Source organism: Sus scrofa, chromosome 18, assembly GCF_000003025.6.
Source record: "Sus scrofa isolate TJ Tabasco breed Duroc chromosome 18, Sscrofa11.1, whole genome shotgun sequence".
Classification (NCBI taxonomy): Eukaryota; Metazoa; Chordata; class Mammalia; order Artiodactyla; family Suidae; genus Sus; species Sus scrofa.
In genome coordinates, this window is record NC_010460.4 from 34,894,617 (window position 1) to 34,914,144 (window position 19,528).

The following is a 19,528-nucleotide window of genomic DNA, read 5'->3' on the forward strand; positions in this document are numbered from 1 at the left end:
TTCTCTCTTTAGTCAACATTCACTCATTCAACAAACACTTGTTGCTTACAAGTAGTCCCTAATCTTGTACAGAAGACTGTGCTAACTTACAGAAAAGATGAGATATAGCTCCTGCTCTCAGAAATGTTAGAGTCTAGATCATAGACCAGGAACTGGTGAATTGTGATCTCTGGGCCAAATTTAGCTTGCTGCTTCTTTTTGAAAGTAGTCTTATTGAAACAAATCTTCAATTCACTCACATCTTGTCTGTGGCTGCTTTGTGCTACAAAGCAATAACAATTAAATAGTCACATATTTATATGTGAGACTATATGGCCTGTAACATAAACTAGTTCCCTCAGACCCCTTAGAGAAAAAGCTTGCTGATCCTTTATATAGACAAGGACACATAAATCATTAAATCATATCATAGGAGATACAGAACATTACAGGGAAAAGAGGAGAGCAGGGTGAATTTTGCATCTTAACTGTTTCAGGTCCTAGTTCTGTCATTGACTAGATCACTGTGACCTTGAGTACATGACTTAGTATTTCTGAGCCTCAGTTTTTTTTTCTGCAAAATAGAAATACTATCTATATGTCATGGGTTTAACATAAGAAATAAAGGCAATAATGTCTATCTGAAGCACTCAGAGCATAACAGTCAATAAATGTTCCTGTGTCAAAAGAATGGGATGATGCATAGGTTGGGTGATCAGGTGTCCTGGAGCCTGATTTCTGTCTGTGGACCCAGCATAATCATCAACACTCCTCTTGCCTCACAAATGTCCCAATTTGGAGAATTATATGGTCACATTTAGAGCACTTCTTAAATTTCCCTTTGTAATTATCTCATTTTAAAAGAAGAATCAAATTTATTTAAGAACTGTGTATGGGGAGTTCCTGTTGTGGTGCAGTGGAGACAAATCTGACTAGTAACCAAGAGGTTGTGGGTTCTATCCCTGGCCTCGTTCAGTGGGTTAAGAATCTGGCATTGTGGTGAGCTGTGGTATAGATTGCAGATCCGGCTCAGGTCATGCATTGCTGTGACTGTGTTAGACCAGCAGCTGTGGCTCCAAGTAGACCTCTAGCCTGGGAACCTCCAATACCATGGGTGTGGCCATAAAAAAGAAAAAAAAAAAAACTGTGTATGGGCTGTGATAAAATAATAAAAATAAAACCAGTTACTTTGTAACGGGTCATTTCTGACCTAACCACACACATGTTTTGGCATTCATATTATTAAACTTTATCTGTCTATGCAAGGCACATGTATAACTCCATAATGGTGTTTTTTCACTTCTGATAATGGACACTTAGAGGTAAATAAATCAGTGAAAATAAAGTTAGACTTATGTGACAGCCTCCCAGTAGGTGGCCCAATGAAGAGCAGGTCCTGATGTTGATGAAAAAGAGGTAGACTTGACAAAAGGTAAACTTAAAGAGAAGTATATGGCCACGACTGTGTTCATTTGGGGAAGTTACTAGGGCTAGAAATTGGGGTCTCCTTATAAACAAGCACCTGAAGGAAGAGATCACTGGCAGACAAGTCATGGTCCAAGATGAGTTATTACCTAACACTAACCAGTAATTGTATGCAATTGGATTACAGCTCTATGGTCCCCTGGGTCCAAAGGCAAGAAGTCAAGGAGAGAAGTGTTGTGAGACAGATATCTCTCTCTATATATATATATGTGTGTGTATGGAAAGGGACCAACATGTTTTAGTTAAAGGTGTATTTTAAAACACATTGGTCCCTTTTGTCTTCTAAGAGCTTGATGTTGCCTTGACTCCCTGGAGCAAAAAGATACAAATGGATGAGAGTTGGGGTGGCTGCAAAGGACTCAGTAGAAAAGTTGGACTAAATTAGGTTTCACTAGAGGGTTAGGAGGAAAAGGTTTGCAAACTGAGAAGACAGCAGTGATCAGAAGTGGGAAAGTGGACATGGCATGTCTTGTTGGGTGCACAGTGAAGAGGCCCTTAGACTAGAGCGCTTGTACTGAGAAATCCTGCAGATGAGTTTGGACACGTGACTGTGAAGCCCTTGGATGTCAGATTGGAAAGCTTATTTTATAATATTTATTTTTAATTGAAGTATAGTTGATTTACAATGTTATTAGTTTTGGGTGTATAGTAAAGTGATTCGGTTATACACATATCCAGAATTTTTCAGATTTTTCCCATACAGAATATTGAGTAGAGTTCCCTGTGTTATATAGATCTTTTTTGATTATTTTATATATAGTAGAGTGTACATGTTAATCCATCCTTCTAATTTATCCCCCACCCCCCTTGACTGACTTCTTTAACTTTGGTAAATCGGTAGTTCCTTTAAAACAGTGTTCTTCAAAGTTTGGATAATGTTTCAGTTAGATTTGACTTTCAAAAATAATTGGAGTTCCCGTCATGGTGCAGTGGTTAACGAATCTGACTAGGAACCATGAAGTTGCAGGTTCGATCCCTGGCCTTGCTCAGTGGGTTAAGGATCCAGCATTGCCGTGAGCTGTGGTGTACATCGCAGACACGGCTCGGATCCCGCGTTGCTGTGGCTCTGGCGTAGGCCAGTGGCTACAGCTCCAATTCGACCCCTCGCCTGGGAACCTCCATATGCCGAGGGAGCGACCCTAGAAAAGGCAAAAAAGACAAAAAAAAATAATTGTAGGTAATTTCATATTTTAGAATAAATATCATCTGACTGCTGCTGGAAATTTGTTGATGTGGAAATTTCTCTTAGCCTGCTAAGTAAATTCATCAAAGACAGATTTCGTTTGCTAATAGCGCATATAAAATATGTTTGTATTTCTTTTTCAGAAAATATTTTAATCACATAAACTTGGAAATTTTGTGCTTAATCTAATTTCTCATATTGGTCTCCTTCTCACCCTGGCTCTAGTTCTGAAAATCTTTTTAAAAAAGGTCTTTGCTCCCACTAATAGTCATTTGCTTTCTTCTTTACCTTCTTTTCTGTGTTTCCCCCTCTATCATAACTCTAGACACATGTGCTTGTGTATATCCTTGCAAGCTCTTCCTTCAAGAGAGGGTGTTCTGAAGCCTAGAATCAGAAGAGTGTTCTGCAGACTTCAGATCTATAGAAAGAGGGTGGAGGGACCAGAGAAACATGCACCTGTGCCTCTGGCACCTGAAGCAAAGGCTGGGCCCATGAAGGCTGTGCCTACCAGATGCCAATGCAACTTCTCAGTAGAGCCAATTCAATCAAAGATAGGCAATTCAGTGTAAATTTAATCCATGTTGTTCCTTGGCATAGTGTGGACAAAACAAACCAGTTGATTGATAGCACTGATCACTTTCCAGCCCGTAATGTTGGTGTTTCCTGGAGAAGGCATCCCTAGAGAGGGAGCAAGAATATGCATGGGTGTTTATAATGATCCCCTAAAAAAAAAAAAAAAAACTTGGATCTGAAAAATAAGAATTTGAGTTTTACTAACATTTGGTTTTATGGACTGTTAATACCAACATAGATGTATCATTTTTATATAATTATATATGATGTTATAATTTTATATATCATATCATTTTAAATATATAAAAGCAAAGATGAATTCTCAAGTACTTTTGCTGGTGGGGTAACACTATCAACATAGTTTGGTGACTATTATCAAGATCATTGATTCCCAATCTTTGGGCAACAGACTTATTGTTAGAACCCCATTAATACATGAAAATGGACCTATTTTCTCATTCAGTAGATATGAAAAATACAGTGATCTGCTAAGGGTTTGTGTTTTTTTATTTAATATGTTTTTGTTGTGTTTTGAAATTTATTGTAAAAATGAGTTCCTCAAGCCTAAGAATATTGCGAATCCACTGAAGGAGACACATTTACACAAGGGACACAAAAGGGCAAAGAGAGGGGAGTGCCGACACAATAAAATATTAGCTTGGTTGCTCAAAGTATTTAAGCTATCGCAGAAGTTGTGTATACTTACATACTTTAGCAACTCTTTTTTTCTCTCTCTTTAATAAAAGGATTTTTCTTTTTTTCATTTTTCTCCTCCTCCTCCTTTGTTCCTCTATTTGGGTGAATATTGGGAACATCTCAGGAACTGGCTTCCAGCACAGTGTTCCTTTTTATTCATGTCTGTACTAGTTGGCGAGGGCTGCTATAACAAAATTCCACAGATTTCACGGCTTAGAAACAATAGAGATTTTCTCACAGTTCTGGAGCCTACCAGTCCGGGATCACAATGTTGATGAGCTGGTCTTCTTTGAGGCTCCTCTCACTGGCGTGCAGATGGCTTCCTTTTTGCAGTGTCCCCACATGGTCTTTCCTCTGTGCATGTGTAGCCATTATCACTATGCGTGTCTTACTTTCCTTTTCTTACAAGCATACTGTCAGATAGGGTTAGGGCCCACCCTAATGACCTCATTTTAACTTGGTCACCTCTTTAAAGGCCCTATCTCCAAATACAGTTACATTCTAAGGTACGAAGGTTTAGGGCTGCAGTATATGAATTTTGGGATAATACAATTCAGTCCAAATTTGTGCCTTTTCTTTTGATAAATCTACTTGTTTCAGGAAAGTATGTGAGACCTGGCAATATCAAGATGAAATATGATAGGGATAGTCCTGGACAAATTATCATCCTGACTTAATTTTAAAAGTGCCCCCAGTGACTATCAGCCCCTCATTTTTATGCTCTAGGGTGTTCATCATGCAGAGGGCTGCGAGCCAGAGGTCATGCGTTAGAGGCTCAGCTCAAATATATTGTGCCTAAGTCCGTTCAGCTATGAACTACAGACAATACTAGTACCCGCATCAGGGTTATTGTGAGAATTAAATGAATCAGTATGTATCAGTATGTATCAGTCGTTCAGAACACTGCCCCGAATCTAGTAAGCACTGCGTGTGACACCGAGGAAGCACAGAGGAAGTGTCAGGGGTGACTGCATTTGTCAGGTGTGAGGGTTAATTTTGTGTGTCAACTTGGCTGGGCTAAGGTGCCCAGTTAGTTGGTCAGATATGATTCTGGATGTTTCTGCGAGAGTCTTTTTGGATGAGACTGACATTTAAATGGGTGGACTTTGTTTTCCGGTCTGTGGGTGGAACTCATCCAACCTGTTTCCAATCAGCTGAAGCCCTGAAGAGAACAAAAGGCTGACTTTCCCCCAACCAAGGAGTTTACTAGCAGATTGCCTTTGAACCTCAACTATGTCTCTTTCCAGAAGCCTTCTGAATCAGATTTTGGACTTACCAAGCCTCCATTATTGCATGAGCTAATTCCTTAAAATAAATCTCTTTGTATATATGTATACACATCTTTTGGGTAACACAGTGTGTGGATACCAAAGTGGTACCTGAAGAGTGGCTTTTTTAAGTTTTCTAAAATTTAACATATTTCTGGATTTTTATGCCCTTCTAAATTCACTGTGTTCTTTGATGCCTATATACATACCAATAAAAAAAGATCCATGACCAGACAGCTAAGACAGGGAACAAGCACTCTCCATCTTCATCCCCGACTTTAAAAAACATTTAAATTTTGCATTCACATAGCATGTTTTTAAATGATGCTGATATTCTCCATCTGGGAGAATTTTCACCATTATTTATAATTATGAAAATGAATCTTTTTTCAGGAAGTGAGAGTATCATCTCTAATAAATGCTTGGAGTGAAAGTATAGGTTTTGGTAAAGTGAATGTTGATTAAAAAAAAATTGAATCATTATGTTAAGACTGAGCTCCAAAACTAGAAAAGCAGGCAAATATATTGGCAAGAGTTCAGCCAAGCTAAAAGATTGGCAAATCAACCTTCTGAAAAAAAGTTAAACAACTTGGAAAAGCAAATAAATTCTCAAGGAACAACTTGAGTAGCAGCTATCACGTCTAAAAAGCGTTACTGTGGAGGGAACGGAGACCAGCTGTTCTCTAGCTCAGCTGAGCCCAGAAAAGAACAAAAATAGATAAAAACGGCAGTAGGACAGACCATTTAGATCTAGGCCTCTGCAGCTAATATGCCTAGAATGGTTACTTAGGGCGTTCTATATACATTCCAAAGAGGTCTTAGAGCTGGTTAGGTTTACCTTTTCTTAGTGTGAATCTAAGTCCACATCTAGCTTTCTAGTGGGGTTAATCAGAATCATTTCGGTGTGGGGTGGGGCTTTTGTAAAAACCATAGGCTCCATTTCTAGGACATGTTAGGAAGCAGTTTCCAGTATACTGTTGAGAATTAAAACACCATGCAAAAAGGAATATATAGTATCTATCTTCAGTATGAGAAAAAAAGGAAATAAGAAGGTATATATGTATGTATATAAATACTGATTTGAAAAATGGGTATTTGGGTATGTTTCTCATTTAAAGAAAAAAAAAAGGATAAATCAGAAACTTGGGTGAGATAGAAGACGGAAATGGAACTTCTCTGTATTAGTTTCCTATTGCTGCTGTAATATATTAGCCAAAGGTCAGTGGCTTAAAACAACCTAAGTTTGTTATTTTATAGTTCTGGAGGTCAGAAGTCCAACATGGATCTCACTAGGCTAAAATTAAGATGTCAGCAGGCTGCCTTTATTCTGGAAGCTCTAGAGGATCATTTGTTTCCCTGCCAGCTTTTTGAGGCCACCTGCATTCCTTGGCTCATGGCCCTGTTCTGCATCATTAAAGCCAGCAGTGTTAGCATCTTCAAATCTCTCTAAATCTGACCCTTCTGCCAAGCTGGTCCACATTTGAGACCCTTATGACTACATTTGTCTCCCTGGGATCATACAGGATAGTCTCCTTATGTTAAGATCAACTGAGCAGCAACCTTAAATCTATCTGTAACCTTAATTCCCCTTTAGACGTGTAACATTACACCTTCTAAGGATCAGGGTGTGGGGGGCATTATCCTGCATGTTATGCCTTTTAAGATTTTTGACTCTTAAACCATTTAAATGTTTATGCAAAAAAAAAAAAATTGAATCCAAAGTTTGAATAAGGAGATCCCATCATGGCTGAGCTGGTTAAGAACCCCACCAGTGGAGTTCCTGCTGTGGTTCAGTGGTAATGAACCTGACTAGTATCCATGAAGATGCAGGCTCAATCCCTGGCCTTGCTCAGTGGGTCAGGGATCTGGCATTTCTGAGAGCTGTGGACTAGGTTGCAGATGCGGCTTGGATCTGGCTTTGCTGTGGCTATGTGTAGGCCGGTAGCTGAGGTTCTGATTTCACTGCTATTTTTTTTTTTTTTTTTTTTTGGTTTTTGTTTTTTGCTTTTTCTTTTAGGGCTGTGCTCGCAGCATATGGAGGTTCCCAGGTCGAATTGGAGCTACAGCTGCTGGCCTAAACCACAGCCACGACAATGTGCAATCCAAGCCTCATCTTCAACTTCCACCAGAGCTCATGGCAATGCCAGATCCCTGACCCATTGAGTGAGGCCAGGGATAGAACCCGCATCCTCATGGATACTAGTCAGATTCATGTCTGCTGCACAAAGGGAGCTCCCTGATTCAACCCCTAGCCTAGGAACTTCTGTATGCTGTGGGTGCAGCCCTAAAGAGACGAAAAAAAAAAAGAAAAAAAAAAAAAAAAAAAAAGAGAGAACCTGACACCTAACTAGTATCCAGGAGGTTGCATGTTTGATGCCTGGCCTCACTCAGTGGGTTAAAGGATCGGTGCTGATATGAGCTGTGATGTAGGTCACAGATGTGGCTGTGGCAGAGGCCTGTAGCTGCAACTCAGAATTGACTCCTAGCTCAGGAACTTCCATATGCCACAGGTACAGTCCTAAAATGAAGGAAAAAAAAGTTAACGAGAGCAAACGCTAAAATTGAATACAAATACAAACAAATGGACCTAACTATATATATCAAATGGAAATATGACTATATTGGGGAGGGAAAAAAGTATGAATTCAAATAAGTTTTGAACTCTGCCAATCCACTGTTAAAATGAGATCTAATTTTAGGAAAGAAATAATTGCAAAGGAATCATGATTTTCACTCAGTATTTTTGTTGGTAGTAGTATATATCATACGGTGATCTCAAAATTATTTTTTATGGATTTTTAGGATAGCGTAAATATATTGTTGTGGGGAGACAGGGTGCTCACTCTAGAAGAAGGGGGATAGGCATATGGAATGCAGGAAAGTCAGAGAGAATCCTGTGGTTTGGGATTTTTTTATGTTTATCCCCTGAAATGACATAGAAGATTGACACTCCCAGGAGCAATGAGAACATCTAGTACCAAATCTTGGTTTCTAAACAGCATTCCTTGGTAAAAGAAACAAAGGCTCCTTAAAGAGATGCCTAATTTCAGATGGAACAGGTATAAAGTCCAAGGTAATCCCATGACGCCTAATGATAGTAAAAAGTTAGGAAGTGCTCAGAGTCATGGAGACATGTCCAAAAATAAACAAAGAACTCTCACTAGCCCAATGTAGGACATTTGAGTATCAAATAAACCAAAAGAGAATAAGATTTCAAATTTAAAAAGCAATATTAGAGTACAGGCATTTGAGGTTGGTGGGTGGACGGCGTTTTATGAGAGGAGAATGAACGCTAATAAAGATTTTAAAAATTAAGAAATTTTCAAAAGCCGTCTTTTGTAATCCTCAATGTAGTAATTGTTTCAGGTAGGATAACTGATGGGTGTTAAGATTATTTCAGATGGTTTAGGAACCTGCCTCCTTCAGAGAACACCGAGGTAATATGTTGTGGACATACAGGATATTTACATGTTTCAAAATATCATCCCAACAATTATTAATTACAAAAGGAAAATGATTGGTTTATAATAGAGAAACCTCGTCATCATCACCTTAATCAAGTGCTCAAACTTCACACAACAACAAAGGGATGAACTGATATCTTGTATTCTTCCCATTCTAGCACATCCAGGGGTACAGCATCAACTATGTGGTATTCTTGTCAAAACGACTTAACATGGATCTAGTCAGCAGGTGAAAATCAGGCAATTACTGATGTAAGAGATTAAACCAAATGTAAACTGAAGCCAAATAGTGAAAATTACAATGCAATTTGTGACCTCAAATCCTCAATTGCAGAACAGAAACAGACTCACGGACAAAGAGAACAGACTTGTGGTTGCTAAAGGAGAGGGGGAGGGAGAGGGATGGACTGGGCGTTTGAGGCTAGGAGATGCAAACTATTACATTTAGAATGGATAAGCAATGAGGTCCTGCTGTGTGGCACAGGGAACTATATCCAATCACTTGAGACAAAACATGATAGAATATGAGAAAAAGAACATATATGTATAACTGTCACTTTGCTGTGCAGCAGAAATTGACAGACCATTCTAAGTTAACTATAATAATTTTTTAAAAATCAAAAAAAGGTGGAAATGACAATAAAATAACAAAAGAGAACATGTGTGCTCCAGAGAGGAAAAAAAAATGGTGAAAAAGTTATCTGTTATAGTAATAATAACTAATAGAACCTGCTTTTTACCCACTAACTTGACAATGATTAAACATGAATAAATGTCTAAATGCAAAAAAAAAAAAAAAATCTTAAAAATAAAATAGCTCTAAAAGACACTATTTTGACCATGGGGGAATTTTGTCTATGGGCTGTTTATAAGTAGTAATGTGTCAGTATTAAATATCTAGTGTAGAATGTATTGTGTTCATGTAGGAAAGAATCCTGGGAGACCCACGTTGAAGTATTTGGGGATAAATATCAGCATGGCAACAACTTTCAAATGATGCAGAAAAAAGTATATGTACAAATACATATACATGTAATAGAAATGAATGCAGCAAAGTGTAAAGTGGTGAATAGCACTGTTTTGTATACATTTTCAAATTTTCTATAGGTTTGATTTTTAAAGTAACAAGTAGAAGAAAAATTCCTTTATTGGGCCTGTGGGCTTCTTGATACCCTCTAGGTTTATTTTGTTTGTATTTGAAGCTGTTATGGATGTTTTTGTTCCTTCTTTCTTAAATGTGCTGCTAGCTGTGTATTTGGAAGCATCTCCCTTGACATCCAATCTGAGTCTCCAGGCAATGTGAACTTTCAAACACCTATAAACAGAAGAACATTAAGGAAAGCCATCTTGTATGTTAATTTCTATGAACCTCCAATTTATAGGAAAAACATTTGAAAATAAAAGTCACATAGTATTTGGTTTACATGCATATTTACTCAGTAAATATGCACTGAATATGAGTGTGTTTTATATGCTTCTACCTACCATTAAAATATTGCCTGATAGCACCACCAGCAAAGGACACAGATTTCCAGGTCGTCTCTCAGACCTATGAAGGTCATCTTTGAGGAAAGGACCTTGATTTGCATTTTACTCAAGTCTGGCGCGGTCTTTCAGTCTTTTGAACACTGTAGGTGATGTCCCTAGGGAACTCTACCATGTCTTTAAGGGCTCCCTCCCTCACAGGAGGACTCGGTCTTACATCCTCCAGGAACAGTTCCCTTCCCTTGCCTCCTCTTCCATCCTGTTATATCTTTGACCATCTGCAATGATCTTCATCTAGATTTTCCTCCACTTATGATGGGGTTACGTCTTGATAAACCCATTGTTGGTTGAAGACATCTTAAGTAAAAAATGCATTTAATAAACCTAACCCACCAAACAGCGTGGCTTCCCTAACCTACCTTAAACGTGCTCAGGACTTAACATTAATTTGTGGTTGTGTGAAGTTATCTAAGCCAAAGCCTATTTTATAATAAAGGACTTAACATACTGGATACTGGACTGAAAGTGAAAAATAAAAGGGTTGTATTGGTTGTTTGCCCTTGGGACTGTGTGGCTCAAAGGCACTGCCAGCATCACGAGAAAGTATCAGGATCAAATCAGATGTCACTATCCCGGGAAAAGGTCAATACTGGAAGTATGATTTCTTCTCATCATGTCTTGCTTTCACACCATCATAGTCAAGAAACCGTAACTCGAAACATCATCATTTGGGGACTGCCTTTACTGAATTATTTTCCCTTGATTCCCATCCCCACCTTTTTGACTTTCCCTTGGTTTTTAATCTCTCTGTAAGCACGGGATCCACACTGCTCAGTGTACTTTCAGTAGAAGCACCCTACCCAGTCTACCACCTCACTCCTACTGCTCCTCTAGTCGGTGGGACAATACCTTTTTTTTTTTTAACCAAGTTTAGATTTTTAAAATATATCTCTGACTTTTCCACCAAAAAACATCTGAGAGACTGGGAACACTGGAGGAAGATCTGAGAATGTAAACTAGGTTTATGCTTCCTACGTGTAGGCAAGAAGGCTACTGAGGAGAGTGGTGAAGGTTGCAGACCCTGAAGTTAGACTACCCAGCTACTACTTGGTTGCTACATATGTTCTGGCAATTTCTTAAACCCCCCTGATTGCAGTTTTCTTCTATGCAAAAAGAGGGGATAATATTAGTACCTACCAGAAATAGTTGTGTTAAAGGCATTTATATGTAGAAAGCACCAGGAAGAATGCCAGTAAGTGTTTACCATCTTAATCATCACCATTATCTTTCTATGGAATGTCAAACCTGGATCAAATTGTTTTCAAGATATTAATGATTTTATATTAATTAATATGAAGAATGTCTTTCTTGCTTTCTTTTGTGTCTCTCATGGGTTCAGGTTTCCTTGGGGCTCTTGCATGCCCATGCTACACATATCCTGTGGCCTCCAGAGCGCTGGCAGAAATTGGAATCTGTTCTTCCTCCAGAGCGCTTGCCCGTTCAGACTGAAGAGGAGTGCCTGCATGGATCTCCCTGAGCTGCTGCTGTGGAGAGGCCACCACCACCACCACCAATCACAGGAAGAGGGATAGATAAGAGACACACTCCAAAAGGCAAAGCTTCCCACAATATGATGCTGTGCAAGATACATTTCTATCACATTAGGATGACCTGTATTACTAGAGAAAGAGTTGGAAAAGATTAAATGGCACCAGATTTTGTTAAATTGTAATACCATTTTGTTTAATGCCAAAAAATGCAGACATTTGGGAATATGAATATTTTATTCCTATATGTTTTTAAAGAGGATAAATTTTGGGTTTTGTTTTATGCATACATATTCTGTTGATTGATAGGTTTCAATTTTGCTGCTGGCTGCTGGATAGAAATGAAAACTAATATTTGATGAAAGTAAATGACATCAGTCAATTACTCTTAAGATGGAACTTAAAGAAACATATTATGCGCATAGTGATGGGAATTACACTGTAATTGACAGTATGTACAACGCAGTGACTGCCAGTTAGGAAGAACAGTAAACTGTGATGTAAAAATAAAACACTGATTTGCTCAAGTACTATTTTTGGTGTTTATCATTGAACCTGGAATAATAATCCACTAATGAGGAATATATTCTCTCTTTTGGAAGAAATTAAAGTGATGGAGAACCAATTCTATCAATACTTCCATACAATCAAATCTTTCTTATTGGCCCCCTTTTAATCTAAAACTTATTAATATCTTGCATTGATGAGTAAACTCACTTATTAATAGTTGGTCACTATTTAGTAAAGTGTTCCGAGTGAAATGGAAAGAAAAAAAAAATCACTCCAGATGAACCAAGTTAGATTTTCCCCTGAATGATTTTTCAGTGCTCATGTCTGTAATACTGAAACCAGCAATTGAAAAAAAGGGTAATATTGGCAATGATAGATTTTGTAAATGTATACCTAAGGAAGTAAATTCCCCACATGCAAGTTTATATTTGTGAAGCTTTTCTTTTTTTACCTCCCATTGCATAGAGGTTTGTGCTGATAGAAACTACCTCTCTAGATGTAGTTTCCAAAAGCATTCTATATACCTGGTCTCCTCTATATGCCTGGTCTCATTTCCTTCTATTTCATAGGCAGATAAGATCCCAAACAAAGACTAGCCATCCTGCAAATATAGATGCAAATTCATTATTAGCTGGAAGGAACAGAAAGTGCGACCAGCAAAAAACATATGCATGTTAAGTGCATGTATTACTAATAATTCTTTAGCATAATAAAAGCTAGTTCAATAAACATCAATGAGTACTTTTTGGGTGCTTAAGAGTATTAACTCTTTAGTTTCTAGAGCATAGGAAAGTCTGGGGATGGTGGAAGAAGTGGTTGGTGGTGATACAGAGGGGAGACAGAGTAGAGAACAAAAAAGGGGTACATGGATTAGCTGCTATTTACCCTGGTATGGAAGAATTTGGTATTTTAACAGTTCAGAAAACTGGTTATCAGCCTTGCTACTTTATTGACTATGTATGTCTTCCTACTCAAATTGTTTTTTTGGTTTGTTTGTTTTTTATGGCTGCACCTGGGGCATATAAAAATTCCCAGACCAGAGATCAAAAATAAGCCCAGCTTTGACCTACACCATAACTCCGGCAACATGGGATCTTTAACCCACTGTGTCAGGTCAGGGATTAAACTTGCACCTCTGTAGCAACCCAAGATACTGCAGTTAGATTCTTAACACACTGCCACAGCAGGAACTCCCCTAATCAGACTATTAATTCAAGTTTGTAAATCTTCAGACAGGAAACTAATGCTCCTAATTAATTTTGTATTCTCTATCCATCTAGCATATCAGCAGCAGAATTAACACTTGATGCTTGTGGAACAACTCTGCTCATAAGTTAACCTCCTCAAAAATGCAACTCAAGGCAGAGTTTACAACTGTTTTCCCTGGTACATACTTTCATGCATGTATCAATCCCCCTCTGTAATTTTTTTTTTTAGGGCTATACTTGCAGCATATGGAAGTTCCAGGGCTGAGTTTAGATTGGAGCTGTAGCTGCCAGCCTATGCCACAGCCACGCCACACCAGATCTGAGCCACACCTGTGACCTACATCACACGTCGCAGCAAGTGTGGATGGATCCTTTAACCCATTGAGCAAGGCCAAGGATCAAACCCACATTATCATGGATATTAGGTTCTTTACCTATTGAGCCATGATAGGAACTCCCACCCTCAATATTAACCAATGAAGAAATAGTTAACTGTCTCCTACTGTCAGGGAATGGCAAGAGGCAATAGACCCAGGAGCCCAGCTTTTCTGTGAAAGAGGCCTATTACCTTACATTCATAACTATGACCTAAGTCAGTTTCTAAGGCTTGACTGTAATCCCTTCTAGGCACCTCAGAGTATAGGCATTATCTTTGCTCTCTTCCTCTGTCTCATTCCAGAACACCATTATCTCCTAGAGAAGAACCTTACACCTGTCTGGTACCCTGGTTTTTGTGGCTGCCACCCATGGTACACCTTTTGATCACCTGGATCTGGTAGCAAGCAGGGCTGGTACTCAAGTGTCCCACAGGACTGTAACAATTGGAGAATCAATTCTTAGCTAGCTACCACCTCTAGGACATTGCACACACAGAGACTGAAAAATACTCCCAGTTTTCCTATGGAAGATAAAGTCTTCTTGACCTGGAGATTTGGCTGGAGAGGCAGGGATCTGGTTTAGCATACATCTAAGGTCATACTGAGCTGAGGATACAAGGGATGGAGGCGGGTGGATGCTATCTTTGTGTTCTCCCTCTGCCTCATGTCAAGATGCCAGCATCTCTCAGAAAAAAACTTGGATACTTGTCTGGCACCCTGATTTTTATGACTGCCACAATCCAGGAGACTCTTCTAGGTTGCCTAGCTCTGGTGGACACTGGAATTTATCCTTGTAATCTCATAGGACTATATGTATTTATACTTTGAAAGTTATGCCAGAGCATATGCTTCCCAAGTCATGAATCTGGGTGCTGAGATCCTTCCATCCACTGACAGATCTTGGCACACCTTCAACTATGAGGTGCTACTAAAAATAAAACAGGCTACATGGACAATCAAAAAGGATTGAGAGACAACCAAGAGCTGAGGCAGAGTAGAACAATCAGGTTCATCTCCTTCATGAGGCCATTCCTTCAAGAGTAGGAGATATGGTCGTTTTACTTAGTGCATAGAAACCAATGCATAGAGTTAAGGAAAATGAAGAAACAAGAATATATTCCAAATAAAAGAACAAATTAAAACCTCAGAAAAAGTCATTAGCAAAAGAGATAAGTGATTTACCTGATAACAACTTCAAAATATTCACCATAAAGAAACTCACCAAATTTGAGAGAAGAAAGTGAACACAGTGACAGCTTCAACAAAGAAACAATATAAAAAAGTACCAAAGACAAGTCACAGAGCTGAAGAAGACAACTGAACTGAAAAATACCCTAGAGGAATTCAAGAACAGACTACATGAGGCAGAAGAAAGGATCAATGGAGTTGAAGTCAGAGCAGTGGAATTCAATCAGATAGGCCAAAAGAAATTAAAAGAAAAAAAAAGAGATAGTTTTAGGGGCTTATGGAACAACATCAAGTGGATCAATGTTTGCATTATAGGAGTCCCAGAAGGAGAAGAAATAGGCAGAAACACATCTGAATAATGGCTGAAAACTTTGCTAAAATGGGGAAGGAAACAGACGTCTTGATCCAGAACATCCAGAAATTTCCAAAGATGAACCCCAAAAGACCCACAACAAGGTACATTATAATTAAAATGTCAACAGTTAAAAGTAAGGGGAGAATCTTTAAAACAGCAAGTGACAAATAACTTATATACAATGGAACACCTATAAGATCATCAGCAGATTGTTTAGCAGAAACTTTGTAGGCTAGAACAGAGTGATAAAATATACTCAAAATGCTGGAAAAAAAAACCGGATCTCAACCAAGAATACTTCACCTGGTGAAGTGGTTGAAGGAGAGGTAGAGAGTTTTCCAGAGAATAAAAAGGTAAAGGAGTTCATCTTCACTAAGTTATCCTTACAAAAAATGATAGAGACTCTTTAAACTGAAATGAAATGGTGCTAATTAGTAACAAGAAAACATGAAAGTATAAATCTTATGGGTGAAGTTAAATGTAGAGTGAAATTCAGAATAATCTGATACAAAAGTGGTAGTTGAATCACTTAAAGCTAGCATGAAGGTAAAAGGCAATTAAAATAAAAATAAACTACAATAATTAAAGATAGAAAGATGTAAAATATGATATCAAAACCATAAAACATGGGGGAAGAGTGAAAATATAAAGCTGTAGCTTGCATTCAAACTTAAATTATCAAGTTAACTTAATTGTTAAAAGTTGTTAGATGTAAGCTTCGCTATAACCACAAAGCAAAAACCTAGACACATAGAAGAAAAATAGAAAAGAAACTAAGCATACCACTACAGTATCACAAAAAGAGCAAGAGAATAAGACAGGATCAAGGACTATGAAACATCCAGAAAACAATGAATAAAATGGCAATAAATACAAACCTATTGATAGTTATTTTAAACATAATGGACTAAATGTTCTGATCAAAAGACTTAGAATGGTGGAATGGATTATTTATTATTATTACTTTCATTAATCAATGAATTTTATTACATTTATACTTGTACAATGATTATCACAACCCAATTTTACATCATTTCCATCCCAAACTTGCAGTGCATCTCACCACCCCCCAACCTGTCTCATTTGGAAACTGTAAGTTTTTCAAAGTCTGTGGGTCAGTATCTATTCTGCAAACAAGTTCATTGTGTCCTTTTTTTAGATTCCACATGTAACTGATAGCATTTGATGTTGGTTTGATGTTGGTGTCTCATTGTCTGACTGACTTCATTTAGTATGATAATTTCTAGGTCCATCCATGTTTTGGGTTTTTTTGTTTGTCTTTTTGCCTTTTCTAGGGCCTCACCTGTCACATATGGAAGTTCCCAGGCTAGGGGTCTAATCGGAGCTGTAGCCACCAGCCTACACCAGAGCCATAGCAATAGCAACATGGGATCTGAGCCACGTCTGCCATCTACACCACAGCTCACAGCAACACCAGATCCTTAACTCACTGAGCAAGGCCAGGGACCGAACCACCTGTGACCTCATGGTCCCCAATCAGATTCATTAACTACTGAGCCATGACAGGAACTCCTCTAGGTCCATCCATGTTGCTGAAAATGCCATTATTTCTTTCCTTTTAATAGCTGAGTAATATTCCATTGTGTATATGTACCACATCTTCTTTATCCACTCCTCTGTCTATGGGCATTTATATTGTTTTCATGTCTTGGCTATTGTATATAGTGCTGTAATGAACATTGAAGTACATGTTGGGTGCATATATATTTACAATTGTTGTATCTTCTTCTTGGTTTGATCCTTTGATCATTATGTAATGTCCTTATTTGTCTCATAATATTTTATGGTCTATTTTGTCTGACATGTGTATTGCTACTTCAGCTTTCTTTTGATTCCCATTTGCATAGAATATTTTCTCCTATCCTTCCACTTTCACTTTGTATGTGCCCTAGAATGAAGTGGGTCTTTTGAAGACAAGAATATATATGGATCCATATATATGTGGAACTTGTTTTTGTATCCATCAGCCAGTCAATGTCTTTTGGTTGAGGTATTTAGTCCATTTACATTTGAGGTAATTATTGATATGTATGTATGTTCTTACTGCCATTTTATAAACTGTTTTAGATTTATTTTTGTTTTGTTGCTCTTTTTTCTCCCCTTCTTCTTTTGTTCTCTTCTCTTGCAGTTTGATGACTATCTTTAGTGTTGTATTTGAGTTGCCTTTTCTTATTTGTATGTGTATCAACTATAGATTTTTACTTTGCAGATACCCTAAAGTTTTGATATAGGAGAGTGTGTGTGTGTATATATATATATATATATATATATGTATACACACACATACATACATATGAGATTGTTTTAAGTTCTTGGTCTCTTAATTGCAAGTGCATCTCTAGTGTCCTGCGTTTATACCCTCCTCTTCTGATAATTTCTGATTTTGGTAGCATATGTGTGCATGGATGTTTTCCTAACTTTACTGTATATATGCCTTTACTGGTGAGCCTTGTCATTTCTGGTATTTTTGTTTCTAGTTGTGGCCTTTTCTTTTTTGCCTAGAGAAGTTTCTTTAGTATTTGTTGTAAAGCTGGTTTAGTGTTGCTGAATTCACTTAGCTTTTGCTTATCTGTGAAGGTTTTGATTTCTCCTTCAAATCTGAATGAGAGCCTTTCTGGGTAAAGTAATCTTAGTTGGAGGTTTTTTTCCTTTCATCACGTTAAGTATGTCATGCCAGTCCCTTCTGGCCTGTAGAGTTTCGGCTGAAAAATCTGCCAATAACCTTATTTGGAGTTCCCTTTTATCTTATGTGTTTCTTTTCCTTAGCTGCTTTCAATATTTTCTCTTTGTCTTTATTTTGGTCAGTTTGATTAGTATGTGTCTGGGGGTGTTCCTCCTTGGGTTTATTTTACATGGTACTCATTGTTGCTTCTTGGATTTGAGTGAGTGGTTCCTTTCCCATGCTAGGGAACTTTTCATCTATTATCTCTTGGAATATATTTTCTGTCCCTTTCTCTCTCTGTACTCCTTCTGGCACCCCTATAATATGGCTGTTGGTGCATTTAACGTTGTCCCAGAGTTCTCTGAGACTATCTTAATTTCTTTTCACTCTTCTTTCTCTTTTCTATTCCATATCAGTGATTTCCACTAGTCTGTCCTCCACCTCGCTTAGTCATTCTTCTGCCTCCTCTATTCTGCTGTTAGTTACTTCCAATGATTTCTTTTTATTTCAGTTACTGTATTTTGCACCTCTGCTTGCTTAAGTTTTAATCTTGTATTTCTTTGATCAGTGTTTCCTGTAAATTATCAATCCTTCCCCCCAGTTTATTTCCAGTGTCTTGCATCATCTTCGGAATCATCAGTCTAAAGTCTTTTTCCTGGAGGCTCATAACCTCCAGATCACTTAGCTGTTTTTCTGGGTTTTTTTTTTTCTTGTTCTTTTATCTGACTTATAGTTCTCTGCCTTTTCATTTTTGTAGGTTTTTGGTGTGGCCTCCTTTTTGCAGACAATAGAGTTGTAGCCTCTCTTACTTCTGATGTCTGCCCCCCTTGTGGCTGAAGTTGGTAGGGGGGCTTGCTGTAGACTTCCTGATGGGAGGGGCTGGTGCCTGCCCACTGGTGGGTGGGGATTTGTCTCTGGGTGAGATTAGAGGTGGCTGTGTGCCTGGGGAGGTCTTTAGGCAGCCTTTTACTGATGGGTGGGGCTGAGATCGCACCTGGGTTATTGTTTGGCCCGGGGCTTCTTGGCACTGATGGGTGGGGCAAGATTTTCCGAAAATGGCCCCCTGTAGAGGAATACATGCTGCTGAGTATTCCTGAGACCTCTCCCTCCAAAGTCCTTCTGCCACAACAAGCCACAGTTACCCCCTGTTTTTCCAGGAGATCCTTCAAGAAGTGCAGTCAGGTCTGACCCAGATTCCTATGGAGCCTCCACTTTGCCCTGAGACCCAGTGCATGTGAAAGCCTGTGTGCGCCTTTCAAGAATGGGGGTCTCTGTCTCCACCAGTCCTGTGGGGCTCCTGCACAGAGGCCCCACTGGCCTTCAGTGCCAGATGTTCCAGGGACTCTTTCTCCCAATGCTAGATCCCCCGGCATGGGCACTTGACATGGGGCTCAGAACTATCACTCCTCTAGGTAAGTCTCTGTGATACAGTAACTTTCTAATCTGTGGGCTTGCCACCCAGGGGGTATGGGGTTGCTAATATCATGCAGTTGCCCCTCCTACCATCTTGATGTGGCCTCCTCTTTG

At 38.6% G+C, this 19,528-nt stretch overlaps 1 protein-coding gene across 3 annotated transcripts in view; it reads left to right on the top strand.

Annotated features, from left to right (window-relative positions):
* The window catches only part of IMMP2L (inner mitochondrial membrane peptidase subunit 2), a 923,412-nt gene that overhangs the window by 887,776 nt on the left and 16,108 nt on the right, over positions 1 to 19,528 (top strand). Inside the window, exon 7 of one of the 3 annotated variants that reach the window (XM_021079086.1) lies at positions 11,533 to 12,213. The exons of 1 other annotated variant lie outside the window; for it this stretch is intronic. In XM_021079086.1, coding sequence (XP_020934745.1) covers positions 11,533 to 11,670 — 138 coding nt within the window. In that variant the 3' untranslated portion in view covers positions 11,671 to 12,213. Of the gene's footprint in view, positions 1 to 11,532; positions 12,214 to 19,528 lie in introns of those variants that run through there. One more of the 3 variants, XM_021079087.1, reaches the window with a different exon arrangement.